Genomic DNA, 14,888 nt, shown 5'->3' on the forward strand with positions numbered 1-14,888 from the left:
AAGGCCGTAAACAATACAGGTAACAAGCTTTCGAACAAGTATAAATATGGATATCATCAAACTGTTCGTAGCTTTAGGGCCTTAGACACCAGCCCCTCTTACTTCCACATCGCTTTGCGCATGCTTTTCACCTACTGCAGCAACGACATGTCCATCGTCCCCACCCAAATCCCTCTCTACACCACCAACATTAACCCTTCCAGTATCTCCCTTGTGACCCTGCGTACCAATTTTCAAGAAAGGCACGAGAACCAAACCGGGGACAGATACAGCAGCCGCAAACCAAAACACCGCTGCAAACGGCTCGACAGCGTTGTTTCCATAATAACCAGAGGTAGCGCGGTTTCTTTGCACAGCATCAAATATGGCAGTCGCGATACCATATGCGATTGCAGTACATAGACGAGTCAAAGTCTGGAAGAGCGAACCCGCGATAGATTGCTTGTTCGTAGGCATCGAAGAGAGGACGTACATCTAAGCGTAATTAGTAGCAATAACAAAGAATGCGGCGGAAGCCGACTTGGAATGTGCTTTTCGACATACATTGGCAACAATGAATTGGAAGTCCACCCCGATCACACACAAACAGAGCGCGGGGAAAGAGAAGGCCCAATATGAGTCTCCATACCTCTGTACCGCTGCCAGAGTAAAGGACATGGTTAGTGCAGCGGCGCCGATGCCTACGAGCAGTTTATTGGAGACCTTGTGTTGGATGAGAGCGGCGACCGCGTTGGCCGCGAGGCCTACAACTACCATGGGCAGCATGTGTACGCCGGTCATAAGGGCGTTGTAGTTCAACTCTGTTTGGAAGTAGAGTGCGATCCAGAAAGATAGGACCGGAAATCCAAGGAACCCGCATGAGAGAATTGCGAGGAGCTGATTTGGTGTACATGTTGGTAACTTTCTGGAACATAGTGGTCAAGTATAGAGGAGAGCACTTACGAGAGAAAAATCCCTGTCGTACCAGATCTTCATGTCAATCATAGCATATGGGTACTTGATCTCCCACACTATGAAAGCCGCGATCAGTATAACGCCTAGGATTAGGAGGACAAGAACATAAGGCGTCTTCCATCCATTCGGCGCATCGCCTCCCAAACTGACCGATGTTAGTGTAGTAACTTTTCAATTAATGCAAAAACGCACCTTAAAGCCGCACAAAACATGCCAATGCCAAAGATTGTCAAAGCAGTACCCGGCAGATCAAGTTTCTTCAACGTCTCTCTGTCCAACTTCTGCTTCAACTGTGTATCTCTCGGTACAGTAAAAGCCGCAACGATACTCGTCACAAAGTACACGATAGCCAACAGGAAGAACCCAGCCCTCCAGCTAAAGATCTGGGTGAACAATCCAGATAGAATAGTTCCGAAAACAAAGCCCATGGGGTTTCCAGCACTAAAACACCCAAACGCTCTGTTCTTCCTCGGACTGGGTCTCTCATAGATGGCGCCGAGCATGCCTTGGGCCGGCGGCACCGAAGAAGCAGAAAAGATACCTAGGACGCCACAGAGTATGTCGAGAGTCATGCCCGACTGCGAGAAGCCGGCGCCGAGGCAGAAGACGGAGAAGAAGAATAGCGAGCCAATGAACATGGATTTGCGACCGAACAGATCTGCTATACTGCCGAAGAAGAGGAGGAGGGACCCTGCTGTAAGAGATGTCGCGGCATTCATCCATGTGATTTCCGCATTCGTCATATCGAGATCTCGGCCTGCGAAGGAACTCATGACGGTGATGGAGCCGGTTAAGAAGCTCGTCATGGCCACAGCCATTGTCACCGAGACAATAAACATGCATTCTTGGAACGTGGATGTGAAGCATGCTGGTCGCGAATTGGGATCCTTGTTGTCGCTGATTGGTTGCGAGAGGGTAGCGGCGAGTTCGGCATCTGTATCGGCGTCCATCTTGCTCGCAGATGATGTATGTACTAAACGAAGAAACGGAGGCGAAATGAAGAGAACAGACGCAGAGATTATCTACGGGGATATTGGGGGCGATGAAGCAAAATCGGATACAGGATCAAAAGAAAGTGTAGACTGTGAAATTATTCAGCGCGCGGAATTGCTCCATGAGGCGTTGCATGTTGTCTAGCCGCTATTTAGGCAAGTATGGCTGCGCTATGCCTGGGCTGGACGTGGAAGAACGTTTATGAGCAATCGCTGACTCAAAGAATAAACGGGTAGAGGATCACGCTGTAGATCCGCGGAGTGCACCAACACGATGCTAAAGCTAACCAGCAAAAAAACGTTGAGCCTGGAGAATAGCAAAGACGGGTATCGTTGATCGACATGCATCGTATTACAATTTAATCACCTTCCACTCACCTAGCTGCATGCGCCCTAGTTGGCCTCCCAACGGACCTTGCACCTCTCTGCCGTTGGCCCAGAGCTTCTTGCCTGCCCAATATTCGATGAAGCCATCTGGGCCTGATACGATAATTAACCTAGAGCCTTTTTCCTCTGGTTGCCTTTGTATCCTCTTCTCAACCTCACTTGGGCTCGGGAACGAGTTTTCTTCATCAACATAGTAGTTGACAGTCAAGCCTTTCGTTGCGGTCCCGCTCTGCTTCTTGAGCGCATCCAGCTCCTTTACTATAACGCCCTCGGGTGCAGCAGGTGAGTCCTCTGCAGGCGGTGCTTGCGCAACAGGCTCGCTGGAGCCGAAGAAGCTCCTCCACCAGCCTATTCTATTCCGCGCGGACGGTGTGCTTATATCGTCGCTGATGCCACCTTCACATTCTTCACGGCGTCTGTTCGCCCACAGTATGTGCATTCGACTTCCAGTCCTTCTTGACAGCGCTTGCGCAACCTGCATTGCGGGTGCTATGCCAGTCCCGCCTGCCAGGAAGACGACCTCTATGATATCGCGGGGAAGCTTGAGTTCGGTGTTCGGTCCTCGTAATTCGACCGTGGACTGCTCGGGTAGGCGGTGCAGATAGGTCGAAACCTCGCCGCCCTGTTCCTGCCGTATGAGTAGCCTCATATCTTCAGGCTCGTTCTCGCGATGCTTTTGGTCGGGAGGCGTAGGGGGCAGCGGTGTGTATGCACGCGCAATCTGTAGCTGTGGCTGCTTGATCTGGACGCTCCAGACGCTTCGCTTCCACACCTCCTTTACGCTCTCCGTGTCCGATACGCCATTGCTGTTGCGCAATGTGAAGATTGCGCTCGTGGAGGAGACGGGTTGCTTGTTTACAAGCGTGTACGGCGTGAAATCATGCGGGTTCAGCGATGCGTCGGATCGGTCTGCGGATCTGGAGAAGCGGTACGCGGCGCCGCCAATAGCTGAGGTTCCGAGAACTATCAATGGGCCTGCCCGCCGCTTGAGCCAGGACATGGCGTGCGTAGAGCTGGCGCTTGTCTAATGACAATGGTGGTCTTGCTTGTTGCAAATGCAAAGGTAGCTCGAATTTCGACGTGACGACATGGGCCCATGCGCGTTGCCCGCTCTACCGGTACGGTAGAATGCCGAGGTGTGACCATGTCCAAAGGCGTTATCGCCAAAGGGATATGCTGTACCTTTGTCGTGTTTGAGACTTGGATTGAAACTGTGGAACAGTACACCGAGTTTTATTTTACTATCAATCTTGGAACCTGCAGATAAACTTTCAGAAAATGCATCATGTTGCGAGGGAAGAGGTTCGCGTTCGCAGCTGTGTCGCGTGTCGCATGCTAGTGTAATGCGTCTCCGACTTCTAGAACAGGAGACGGGGGGTTTTAAGGAGGTGGCAACAGTCCGATCTGCCAGGTTGAAACAGCGTTAGCGAAGGGTTGTCGTTCCTTTTCAAGGCCATGCACACCTCAAATGCGTCGAGAAGCTAAGCGGCCGCTTCCGCTGGACCCTGCATTCGGAGCCACTCGAACCTGACCAAGTGGCGTCCTGGCATAAGATCGCTATTTTGCACTGCGTGACACTATCATCTTCACTCCTCTCTCAGACCGCTCTTCTACTGCCTGCCTACCCAGATTTGATCCGGACAGAACCCTCTTCCGCGGCTCCGCAACGTGCGCCGGCGAACCGCCGGAGTTATCACGGGATAACATTTCAGCCCTATCGATATTTCCTTAGACTTTTCACCGACCGCGATAAAACGCCAAACAGTCGCTCAGACGCTGATTCCAGGCTTCCAAGAGGCTTCGAATCAACCTGTACTCTGGGATAGCCCAAGACTGACCAACTGTTCCGGCCTCCGTACGCACGATCGACCGATGGCGCCCGCAGTTCTGACTCAGCGCCCAAGGATACTCTGTCTCGACGCATACGACTCTTTCTCCAACAACATAGTCGCGCTAGTCGAACAGAATGTAGACGCAGAAGTCGTCAAGATCTTTATCGACGACCCAGTTCTCGCAAAGCCATCAGCCTCTGGGGACTATTCAACCTTTACCGACTATCTGAAGAGCTTTGACGGCATCATTGCCGGTCCAGGACCTGGTTGGGCAAAATGCGACGAGGATGTTGGTTTGATGAAAGAGCTTTGGAAACTGCGAGACGAGCAAATCATCCCTGTGCTTGGTATATGTCTTGGGTTCCAGTCGCTTTGCCTTGCATTCGGGGCTGATATTGAAAGACTCAACGAGCCAAAGCATGGTATCATCACGGCTATCCTACACAAAAGCCAATCCATCTTCCGAGGTGTGGAGAGTCTACTAGCAACCCAGTATCACTCTTTGCAAGTCAAACTCGATCATCCCATCCAAAACAAGCGCGCCGTACGATATCCTGCACAACTCTGGGAGCCTACGGAGACCTGTCCACAACTGGAGCCGCTGGCGTGGGACTTTGACAGTGACCTCAACGGCGCCGTGCTCATGGGTGTCAAACATATACAGAAGCCTTTCTGGGGAGTTCAATTTCACCCAGAGTCAATCTGTACCAACGATGAGGGCAAACGCATCATTCGGAACTGGTGGGAGGATGCGCAGTCCTGGAACCGGAAGCGTATGTTCCGGAACGTTCCCAAGCATGGTCTCATGTCAAACTTGTCATCTTCGCCAATGACTGCTGATGATTTCCGGCGAGAGCTGGGCGTCTACGACACCAGAAAACAGAGCAAGCGTTCTTACACAGACTATGTCGCCAAGCTTGATAGCGATACAATTACGCCATTTGAGCTTGCTTCGCTCATCGCACACGGAGACGGACAATCATTACCGGACCTGCCGCCGAGCACCGTACATTGCGCAACTACTGGAAGCGGAAGACTCACAATAGCTGATGCTTGCGAGTTGTTCGAGCTGACAAGAGGCGAAGCTATAGTGTTGGAATCGGGGTTACAGTCGAATCTGGTGCCTATGGCAGTGGGGACGGGCCGGTACAGCATCATAGGTATTGTCATACCCGAGGAAACTCTACGCCTACATTATTACGCAGGCACTCGAAGAATGGAACTTCGAGATGGCAAAGGCCAGGTGCATACTGACTGGACCGTATCTGACCCATGGCCCTACGTGAGAGAGGTCATGAAGAGCCTCCAGCCTTCAACACCGCCAAAGGGCTTAACATGGGCTCCTTTCTGGGGAGGTTTAATGGGCTATGCATCTTACGAGGCCGGCTTGGAGACGATCAATGTCCACGGTCACGAGGAAGCTTCATATCCGGACATTTGCTTCGCTTACATAACACGGAGTATCGTGTTCGACCATCAGTTCAAGAAGATCTACGTTCAGAGTATCCGCGGACCCTTCGACCAAGACTGGGTTATTGACACAACGGAGAGACTGTACGAACACGCAGGTTTCAAGTCGCGTGAAACCACTCCAAACTCTGCAGCAATGAGACAGGCGGACCCGTTCGAGGCACACGGCACGATGCATCAATACATCGATTCATGTGTCCAGCTCACAGTTGGGGAAGCTGAGTACTGCAAGAAGGTTAGTGCTTGCCAGGACGCAATAGCAGATGGTCAGAGTTACGAGTTGTGCCTTACGCATCGCAACGAGGTCCGCGCTCGCAAGCCAACGGCCTGCAGGATCTCCCACGCAGAGGACAATGAACACTCTTGGAATCTCTACAAGCGCTTGACCGGCCAGAATCCTGCACCCTTTAGCGCCTACATGAGGATGCACAACGTACATATACTCTGCTCCTCACCAGAGCGATACATAAGCTGGGACCGGTCGCAAACTGCACAGTGTCGACCTATCAAGGGAACAGTTCAGAAGAAACCTGGCGTGACTGCTGAGATGGCCCATGCCATTCTCTCGTCATCAAAGGAACGTGCAGAAAATCTCATGATTGTGGACCTCACCCGCCACCAACTTCATGGCGTATACGGTTCTGAAAACGTCCGAGTAAGCCAGCTCATGGAAGTCGAAGAATATGAAACACTCTGGCAACTGGTCTCAGTCGTCGACGCTGTGCCCAGCGGAATCTACAAACCCACTACCCCAGAAGATTGGGAAGATCCTGTAGAATATGCCGCCAAGAAGCCCGCCAAACAATCAGTCCCTTATCTCGGGTTTGATGCGTTCGTCGAAAGTCTGCCACCAGGTAGCATGACTGGCGCACCCAAGAAGCGGTCTTGCGAGATTCTTCAGGACGTAGAAGATGGCGAAAGACGAGGCATATACTCAGGTGTGCTTGGGTACCTCGACGTCGGAGGTGGCGGTGATTTCAACGTCGTCATACGCACTGCTATCAAGATTGACGACGAACAAGCTGACGACAAAGGAGATGTCTGGCGTATCGGCGCTGGAGGAGCAGTCACCAGCCAAAGTACTCCACAAGGAGAATTTGAAGAGATGATTGCCAAATTCGGCAGCACTAATCGAGCCTTCATGCCTCTGCCCCCACCAAAGCCGAAGACAAAGAACAGAAGGGTCGAGATCATCGAGCCTGATGACCCAGAGTTTGCGGAGCTGCTGGCGAGTATGAGGGGCGGGGAGGAATTGACGCTCGATGATGCGCAGATCATGTTGAGGGCAGTGGAACGCGAGCTAAGGCGAAGAAACGCTGCTGGCGAGGGTGATGACATTACGGAGGTGGAATGATTTGCTTGATAGGAGTTTGGAACGTCGGAGTTGCTGAGCTTAACCTGTGATACCATGTTTTGAGATAGAGATAGACATTTCTGGTTTCAACACCACTACCAACAATTGCTGTACACACGCATTCACTTTTCAAGCTCTTTTTTAAACCACATGATACTGCTAGAGGGCGCATGCTCGCTCAAGATGACGCGTGAACGAGAGGGATGCGCGATGACTCAGCGTGCGATTGGTGGGGAAACGTAGCATCGTCGTGTACCTCTAGATGTAGCATCACGACGCCAACACGCGATTCTTTGAGCATGACCGCAATGGCAACCGACGCGCCAGATCCACGAACCTTCCAATCATGGGAAGACGCGTTCCAATATCCTATACCCGTCGTCCGCAAGCTCGAACAGCAACTCCGCAACAATGCCGACGAGAATAGGGAGAAGCTACGGTCGCTCGTTGGGTAAGAAACACCAGACCAATACGGGGAGAGCACGAAGAGGCTGATGGGAATAAACAGGGCGAGTTATCGCAGTCTCCTCTACACGGCCGAAACAATCATCGACATGGAAGTGCGCATGGAGCAGGTCGAGAGTAGGCTGTCAAGAGTAGGGCAGAGTTGCAACTCGCGAAGGCTGGACAAGATAACAAACAACGCGGGCAAGATGGACGCGCATACTCGAAGTCGCGGTCAGTCTACACAGATGCATTGGGAAGAGATTGTGGGTTGACGGGCAATAGATGTGGAGCGCTATACGTTCGCGTCCCAGCTCTCGGTCATGCGCAATGCGCCTGTGGTTATGGCGCGCCTCATGAAAACAGGAGGATCATATCTGCTCATTGCCAAAGTCCTCGTCATATCGAGACTACTTCACAAGTCGCTGATCAGTCAGCCCGGCCCCAAGGCGCCGATTATCGACCAGCTGTGGGAGAGACTGCTGTCGGTACGGAGAAAGCTTCTCAGAAGGATTGACAAGCGCCTGTCGAGTACACACGGCGAGACGACGAGCCTGGTGGAAAGCATGTGTGCGTATGCGCTTGCGACGAGCTCCACGCCGACCGACGTATTACACCATTTTCATAGGATGCGGCTGGAGAAGATGAACAGCGAGCTTAGGGTGGGGGGCGATGGGCTTGCGAAGCATGGCATTGATGCGCTCAAGCTATGTATACAGACGTGTCTCGATACGCAAACCATCTTTCCGCGGCGCCTAGCAGAGGCTTTGAGCAAGCTGAAGGCGCACCCTCTGATTCAAGACCCCGACGTTCGTGGTCTCTACGAGCTGAATCTAGACGTACACGACCGATGGCTAGGCGATGAGGCCCGGAACTACACGCCATGGCCGCGACACGACGAGCTGCAGCGGCCGGAGGCAGAGCGGATACTGCATCGCTGGTCCAAGGACGTCATCGCCGTTTTTCTCAAGGGCATACAGAAAGCACTAGAGACGGAAGAACGGCTCAAAGAGGTTGCGGACTTGAGACAAGAGTTGATCGAGACTTGGATACTGTCTGGTTCGCGAATGGCGGGTGTCAAGTCAGCCAACGTTCTCGATGATCTACGAGACACAATGAACGACAAGCTAGAAGCTATAGTGCGATCACGTACGAATGGGCTACAGGACGTCGTTACCGAGCTTTCGAATCAACTGGACGCAGTGGCCTCGTCAGACAAGGCTGTGGCGCTTTCACTCTGGGACATGACCACCAAGGCGTCGGATCTGAGCAATGGTGCGCAATCCTTCAAATCCACCATACTCAACACCTATCACGGGCGTGATGAGTCTGTTACTGGTGTGACGTCCGCTTTTGACAAGTGGATGGAGTCTGTCTTGGAAGTCAAAGGTATTGTCAAGAGCATGAAAGAAGCACGATGGGACGATACCTTTGCAGACGACGTCGACGATGAATCCGACGATGAGCTTGGCGATTCGAAACAAGCGCTGCTTAGTGACGACGATCCAAAGTTGCTTGAAGAAGCTACACAGGAAGCCTTGAGCGAAGCTATGCAGAATCTCAGTCAAAGCGTCAACGCTATCGTGAAAAGGTCCGATGGCGAACGATCAACACAAAAGGCGGCATTCATGCTTCGTGTCGTCAGGGAAATTGACGATCGGATACCACGTCTAAGACTCCAGGATAAGGCAACACCGCTCGCATCGCCTTTCACTTCAGAGATTCTTCAGCCGCTACATACTACGCTGGCTTTGTGTGTAACCCGGCCAACTGTAGAGGCCTACAGGATATCGCTTTCAGGCTCCCTTAAAGTCAAGACGAACAGCCATATCTTGTGGGAAGGGCATCCACTACTACCAAGCCAGCCATCATCTAGCGCGTTTAGGTTTTTGCGCGAGCTAAACAAGAACATGGGAGCCCTTGGCAGCGACCTATGGGCGCCGGGCAGTGTTCAGATATTGAAGAGTGAGGTGGCCGGCAAAGTAGTCCAAACAGTTCAAGAGCACCTCGACGCTATTGATGCACATGCGAAAGAGCTGAATGCCCCTGATGAGGATACGAACGGAGAAAAGAAGGAAGACGATAGCTCCACAACGACAGATGAGACTGAGAAACCGAAACTCACTGTATCAACGTCGAACCACATCGAGGCAAAGGATCAGAAAGTCAAGCAGCTACTGTTCGATCATCTTTATATCCAGCGCTTCGTCGGTGACGCGGGCGAGGACGACGACAGGTTCGTATCGCTTGCGAAGAAGACAAACTTGGCGGATCTGGATGAGGCCGCAATGAACAGGCTGAGGAAGGCTGCAGCGGATTATGCGAAGAAGACGTACCTCCTCTTCGCCTTGCTAGCTTAGCTTGTATCTCGAAATCGATCTGGATGATACAGACTTTTCACATCCCCTTCTCGTTCGCTCCTAGTACCATGACGTCAGAGTGAAGAAGTGGCGCTTCCATCAGAACGTCCGCGGAGCCTTGGGGATCGTCGGACAGGCTTGCAAAGTGAACGAATTTCAACGGTCGCAAGCTCCAGGTACAACTCCACTTGGTCAAACGCCACAACGGGTCCATTGCAACAACGTCGAGCGAAGTAGATGATTTGGCAGCAAATTCTGCCATCTGTTCAGCGAGTGCCTTCTACCTATGCTAGTCAAGCCGTATGCCAGAAATGAATGCCGAAAGTGTCAACGCCGTGTATGATGGATATCTCAAGATGAAATGCTCAAACCCAGCTCCCCGTCCCTGGAAGCGTATTCTGTGATGACGAATACACTCGCTCCATGTTCAGATGTGACTAGGACACATCCATCTTATCCTCCGTCCTCAAATCCTCAATCTCTTTCCTCAACATCTCAATCTCTTTTTCCTGTGCTTTCATCTTCTCCAGCGCCATTTCGATCAGCCTCGCTTTGTTGACCGTCTTCTTCTCCCCCGGCACAGAATCCCCAGGTGGCACCCCTTTCCCACTTTTCCCGTTACTGGCATCGTCTGTCGAGATCTTCTCGCTGCCGTCCTCATTCTTCCCTCGCATGACTACGAAACACGTAGTACCACTGCCAAAAGTAACTTCTCCGTCGAGCAGAAATTCAGCAAGGTCTACCATGGCGTTCTTCATCCTGTCACGGCGCGCTTGTTCTGCGGCACGGTGGGTGGCGCGCTTCATCATTACGCCTGTGGCCATGGCGGTGCTAAAGTGCAGACCCATCTCTAGGTGCTGGCCAGAAGAGATTAGTTCGTAGTTTGACTTGGAGGCTAGAAGGTCTGCCTGGGGGGTTGTTACGCCACCGGCTCCTGTGCTGAGTCAATGTATTGTCCATGTTCGCGTATTTGAGGCTCGAATAGGAAGGATTGGTCACGGGACATGTCAATAAAGATTGAAAACAGGCATACCATTGTAATCAGCCGGAACGATGCTACTATTTCTTCTCGCGATGGCGACTTTGTTTGGTGGTGGTGCTGATGATGCGTGTGATATTGAGGAAATCGTACTCGCATTGTCTGTTGCTATTGATTGAGATCTTATCGAAGATACTGTTGGTGATGTGATGGATTGTGTTGTTACTGATGGTGCTTTTAAAGGGCGAATAGGATGTATCGGCAACTGCACTGGCTGCTGCTGTGGTTGTATTTGCGGTGGTTGTGTCTGAATGTGTTGCACCTGTTCCTGTTGCTGTTGCTGTTGCTGCTGCTGGGCACTCTCCCTAACCGGACTATATCTCCTCCTCTTCTTGAACAACTGTGGCCATGTTCTACTCAGCGGCCCTCGACCCTCGTTCCTGTCGTTATTGGACGGTCCATTGGGCTGTGGATATGGCTGCATCGTTCATCGAACCACAACACGAGACGTTTCGCGTTGTATGTGCTACCCAGCAGTTTTCAATAGGCAGTCGCAGTAATAGCAGCAGGAGTAGTAGTAGCAGTGGTAGCAGTAGCGGTAGCGTACCAGGGGAGGTGTGCCCAACGCAAGCTGAATATGTCAGGCTGGGCTACGACGCACAAGACGCGACAAGAACGATGACGGAGTAGCGAGCACGCCGCCAACAAAGACCAGCGCAAAAGAAGGGAAGTGACGGGCCCAAGACTCTGGGAGTCTTGAGAGTGATTAGCGGAGTTAGGCACGCGCAGCTGTGTCGCAGGCGGATCGAGAGCTTGTGCGTAAGCCGTCGAGTTCGGCCTCATCCATGGGTCGAGAGCAGCGGTCGCAGGAAGGCGTAGTAGACGCGCGATCTGGAACAGATTCCGCTCATGCTTGCACGGCGCCGTTAAAAGCAAATGGCGTCCGCAGCGCGAGTGATTGCGAGCGAAGCTTTTGCTTGGCGCAGCCCAGAGACGTGGTGTTGTTGCTGACTTGGAGGTGGGAGACGGCGTGGTCGAGCCAACCAAACCTCGCCCCGTGAGCACATGGGCTTGGCGTGTCGACGTATGCTGGAGCGCCCCTGTCTCAAACCTGGAGCGCCGAGTGCTTAGTTGCCACTCTTACTGCTCAAGACGGCTATCGAGCGACATGCCTTCTATCGCAGCCTCGAGCCTCCGCTGCGGAAGCTATCCCATAGTGCCGTCAAAAAGCATCGCAGACCTCACCTTCTACATCTGGACTCGTCTATGGAACAGCCGCCATCTTCCATATGAAGCCAGGGGATCAATGAGGGCTGGAGAGCAAGACACGTGCTGGAGACTTACCATGGCAAATGCTGTCTCGGCTTTTGCCGGCCTCCGATGCGGTCGTCTGCCGACAGGTCGTGATGATCGAGGTTGTGCGGTGAAGAAGAACCATTGATTCCTATGGAGCTACCCCGCGGGGGATGCTAATCTTATCTGATTGTACATCAAGGTACCCTGTGGGATGCGCTTCGACGGACGCCTGATTCTCGCGTACACACGGAAAAGTTACATTTGCTACAAGGTGCATCTACATCATGACAACATGGCGCTATTCTGCGCTATTTGCTCTACTGACCATCTCATGACTCTCGTAACTTTGTTTGCCTTTGGAATGAACTCCAGGCACATACTCCAGATCTTCATCCTCCAGATCTGTATCCAGATCCTCCTCGTTGAGCATTTTTGGGTTGAGTGAAAAGGCGCCCTTTGGAACAAACGTGCTCGTCATGACAAGCACGCAGATTATAGTGAACTGCACCGCGGCCACGTTCAGTATAGCTCCGTGTATCTGGTCGTTGTGGCGATCCGAAATGCGGTCGATGTAGGTGCCGAGGGAAACGGATGCGATTGCGTAAGTAACAATGTAGGTGCTGTATAGGAACGCCATGACGGCACCGAGTGCGGATACATTTTGTGTCTTCGATTCGATCCGTGCTAGCGATGCCTGGATGTATGCGGCCAGCGATACGTCTCCAGCAGCCCATCCAAAACTGATAGGGAGGAATGTGGCTCCTACGATCCAAGCTTGAGCGACATCGTTCTTCGGAGGGTTCCAGTACGGCAGGTACCAAACTATCAGCAAAGCCAGCGCGTCTAGACGCAGCCATGGTATCGGCGTGTGTACCAAGTTTGTGAACATGAACACGAACAGGGCCCCTAGAAGCTCGCCAAAGTTTGAACCTCCCACCATAATCTGTGACCAGCCCGAGTTGCCAAAGTAACGTTGTGCTACTGCTGGAGCGATCATGTTTTCGAGATACCGGTGCGCGTAGAGTGCGACGGCATATCCAGGCAACAGCCAGATAAACTTGCGGTGTGTGAAGATGATCTTGGCACCAGTTCCGATCGACTCGAAGAAAAGGTAGAAGCCGTTTATCACGGCTTTGACGTAAGAAGGCTGACTCTCCGAGAACAGAGATCTACTATCCCTCGGCATGCTACCTTCTTGAATGAAGTACCAGAGTATCGATGCGGCGGCGAAGAAGATGGGAGTGATGATGAAACTGAAGTTGTTGCCAAAGCGAGGAATGAGCGCGAGTGCTGTGCAAAATGCACCAGCAGTGCCGCTAATCTCATAGAAGATGTGGACTAGAGAGTCCATTCGCCGGAGCTTCTGGATATGGCCGCCAACTAAGTCTCGAGGGATGACTCGTCGGATCAGTTCAACCATGCCGTAGACTATACCGCAGACGCAATCTGGTCACTGTTAGCAGTCAAGCAGGACATGTAAAACACCGGCTGCCATGCTTGTCTAGACGCCTTCTTGGGTGACAGGTTCAGGCGGCAGACAGCTGAGAAGGAAGATGCTGGAAATGGAATCGTTAGGTGTACCAAAAGCATAAACTTACAAATGGGTATCATGGCGTCTGTATTGTAGTCACCGTAGTAGCTAAAGTCATCCTTTGGCCATCCGCGCGGTACGAATGTGCCGCCAGTTGCAGCATCCAGAATCAGGAGAAGACTGCTCATGAAGGCGAATATGAGGATTGCGCAAGCCAGAACGTTCTTGGTCGGATATCTTTTGATGAGTGGTGCGATCAGGATTGAACCTACACACTGAAAGGCCTGGTTGAGTCCCGTCAACACACCCACGCGCTGGAATGTGATGGAAGTATGCGTCTTCTCGCCGAGATCATCGTAACGATTGGTCGCAAGCGCAATAACAGATCCGTTGAAAGCCTCGAGTCCAAATTTGTACATCATTATGCCGGCAATGTACATGGCGATGTTCCGGCGTTCGACGGGCGTGTAGATACTCCATGTTTCCCGGATGACAGCAATGGGCCGGACCATGGTGGCAGTTGGAGTGGGGGACGGGCAGTGGTGGTGCTACGGGGAGCAACAGCTAGCCCGCAAATGCGGAGAGACCTGGTTTATACGTCCACGATGCCGGAACGCTGGTGTTGAAGAATGGACCAATTGAGGGTGAAGGCTATCGCATGCGGTACGCTACGGCTTCCCGTGGAGAATCAGAGAATGCGACGCCCGCATCTGTGACGAGGAGGCAGCCCAAAAGCCTGGTCGTTCGCGTTGATTGAAAGACGGCGTGCAGCGTGAGAGAGCCAAGTTGCACGGCATGACCCCAGTCGTGGTGAGGGCTTGGCGTCTGCGTCAAAAACTAGCCATTCAGGTGGCCCACGTGGGCCAACACCTGGACCGCCCGGGGTAGGCATCTAAGCCGATAAGAAATGCCAACCTTGAACAGTGCGTTGCAGAGGGCAAAACCCCTCACTCAGCCATGGGAATTGCAACATGCATGCTTTGTATGGCATGTCGCTATACCATCATGGAGCGAACAAAGCACAATCAAGACGAAACCATACTGAGGCGCCTTGCGCAAGGTGCGTCACGCTTTCTTTCTCTTGACCGTCCACCGGGCACTGGCACCTGCCTCGGAGTGGGGATGTGTAGCCCGCCACGGCAGGACTAGTCCTTGAATCGCCTGGCATCCTGGGTGCGCATCAGTGGAGTGAGACGATCAAGGAAACAGTCAAGTCAAGTCAGTTGGCATAGTGTAAAGGGTTCCTGCATTAGAGCCAAAGGTCAGGGCCTGTTCAAGTCAGTCTAGGG

At 52.4% G+C, this 14,888-nt stretch overlaps 4 protein-coding genes across 4 annotated transcripts; 2 read left to right on the forward strand and 2 right to left on the reverse strand.

Moving 5' to 3' along the window:
* Positions 1 to 81: 81 nt before the first annotated feature.
* ACET3X_006055 (uncharacterized protein) lies at positions 82 to 3,333 on the reverse strand (the record flags this gene model as incomplete). Its single annotated transcript, XM_069452224.1, has 5 exons — positions 82 to 474; positions 544 to 876; positions 943 to 1,099; positions 1,147 to 1,888; positions 2,325 to 3,333. 5 exons carry the CDS (start codon positions 3,331 to 3,333, stop codon positions 82 to 84), a joined length of 2,634 nt encoding a protein of 877 aa, XP_069306415.1.
* Positions 3,334 to 4,205: 872 nt separating this feature from the next.
* ACET3X_006056 (uncharacterized protein) lies at positions 4,206 to 6,989 on the forward strand (the record flags this gene model as incomplete). Its single annotated transcript, XM_069452225.1, has 1 exon — positions 4,206 to 6,989. The coding sequence occupies one exon, from the start codon at positions 4,206 to 4,208 to the stop codon at positions 6,987 to 6,989; it is 2,784 nt and encodes a 927-aa protein (XP_069306416.1).
* A 308-nt stretch (positions 6,990 to 7,297) lies between these two features.
* ACET3X_006057 (uncharacterized protein) lies at positions 7,298 to 9,793 on the forward strand (the record flags this gene model as incomplete). Its single annotated transcript, XM_069452227.1, has 4 exons — positions 7,298 to 7,440; positions 7,498 to 7,667; positions 7,719 to 8,007; positions 8,062 to 9,793. 4 exons carry the CDS (start codon positions 7,298 to 7,300, stop codon positions 9,791 to 9,793), a joined length of 2,334 nt encoding a protein of 777 aa, XP_069306417.1.
* Positions 9,794 to 10,230: 437 nt separating this feature from the next.
* On the reverse strand, positions 10,231 to 14,111 carry ACET3X_006058 (uncharacterized protein; the record flags this gene model as incomplete). Its single annotated transcript, XM_069452228.1, has 3 exons — positions 10,231 to 10,727; positions 12,390 to 13,514; positions 13,667 to 14,111. 3 exons carry the CDS (start codon positions 14,109 to 14,111, stop codon positions 10,231 to 10,233), a joined length of 2,067 nt encoding a protein of 688 aa, XP_069306418.1.
* Positions 14,112 to 14,888: the final 777 nt, after the last annotated feature.

The sequence above is a fragment of the Alternaria dauci genome, chromosome 5 (assembly GCF_042100115.1).
Source record: "Alternaria dauci strain A2016 chromosome 5, whole genome shotgun sequence".
Taxonomy (NCBI): Eukaryota; Fungi; Ascomycota; class Dothideomycetes; order Pleosporales; family Pleosporaceae; genus Alternaria; species Alternaria dauci.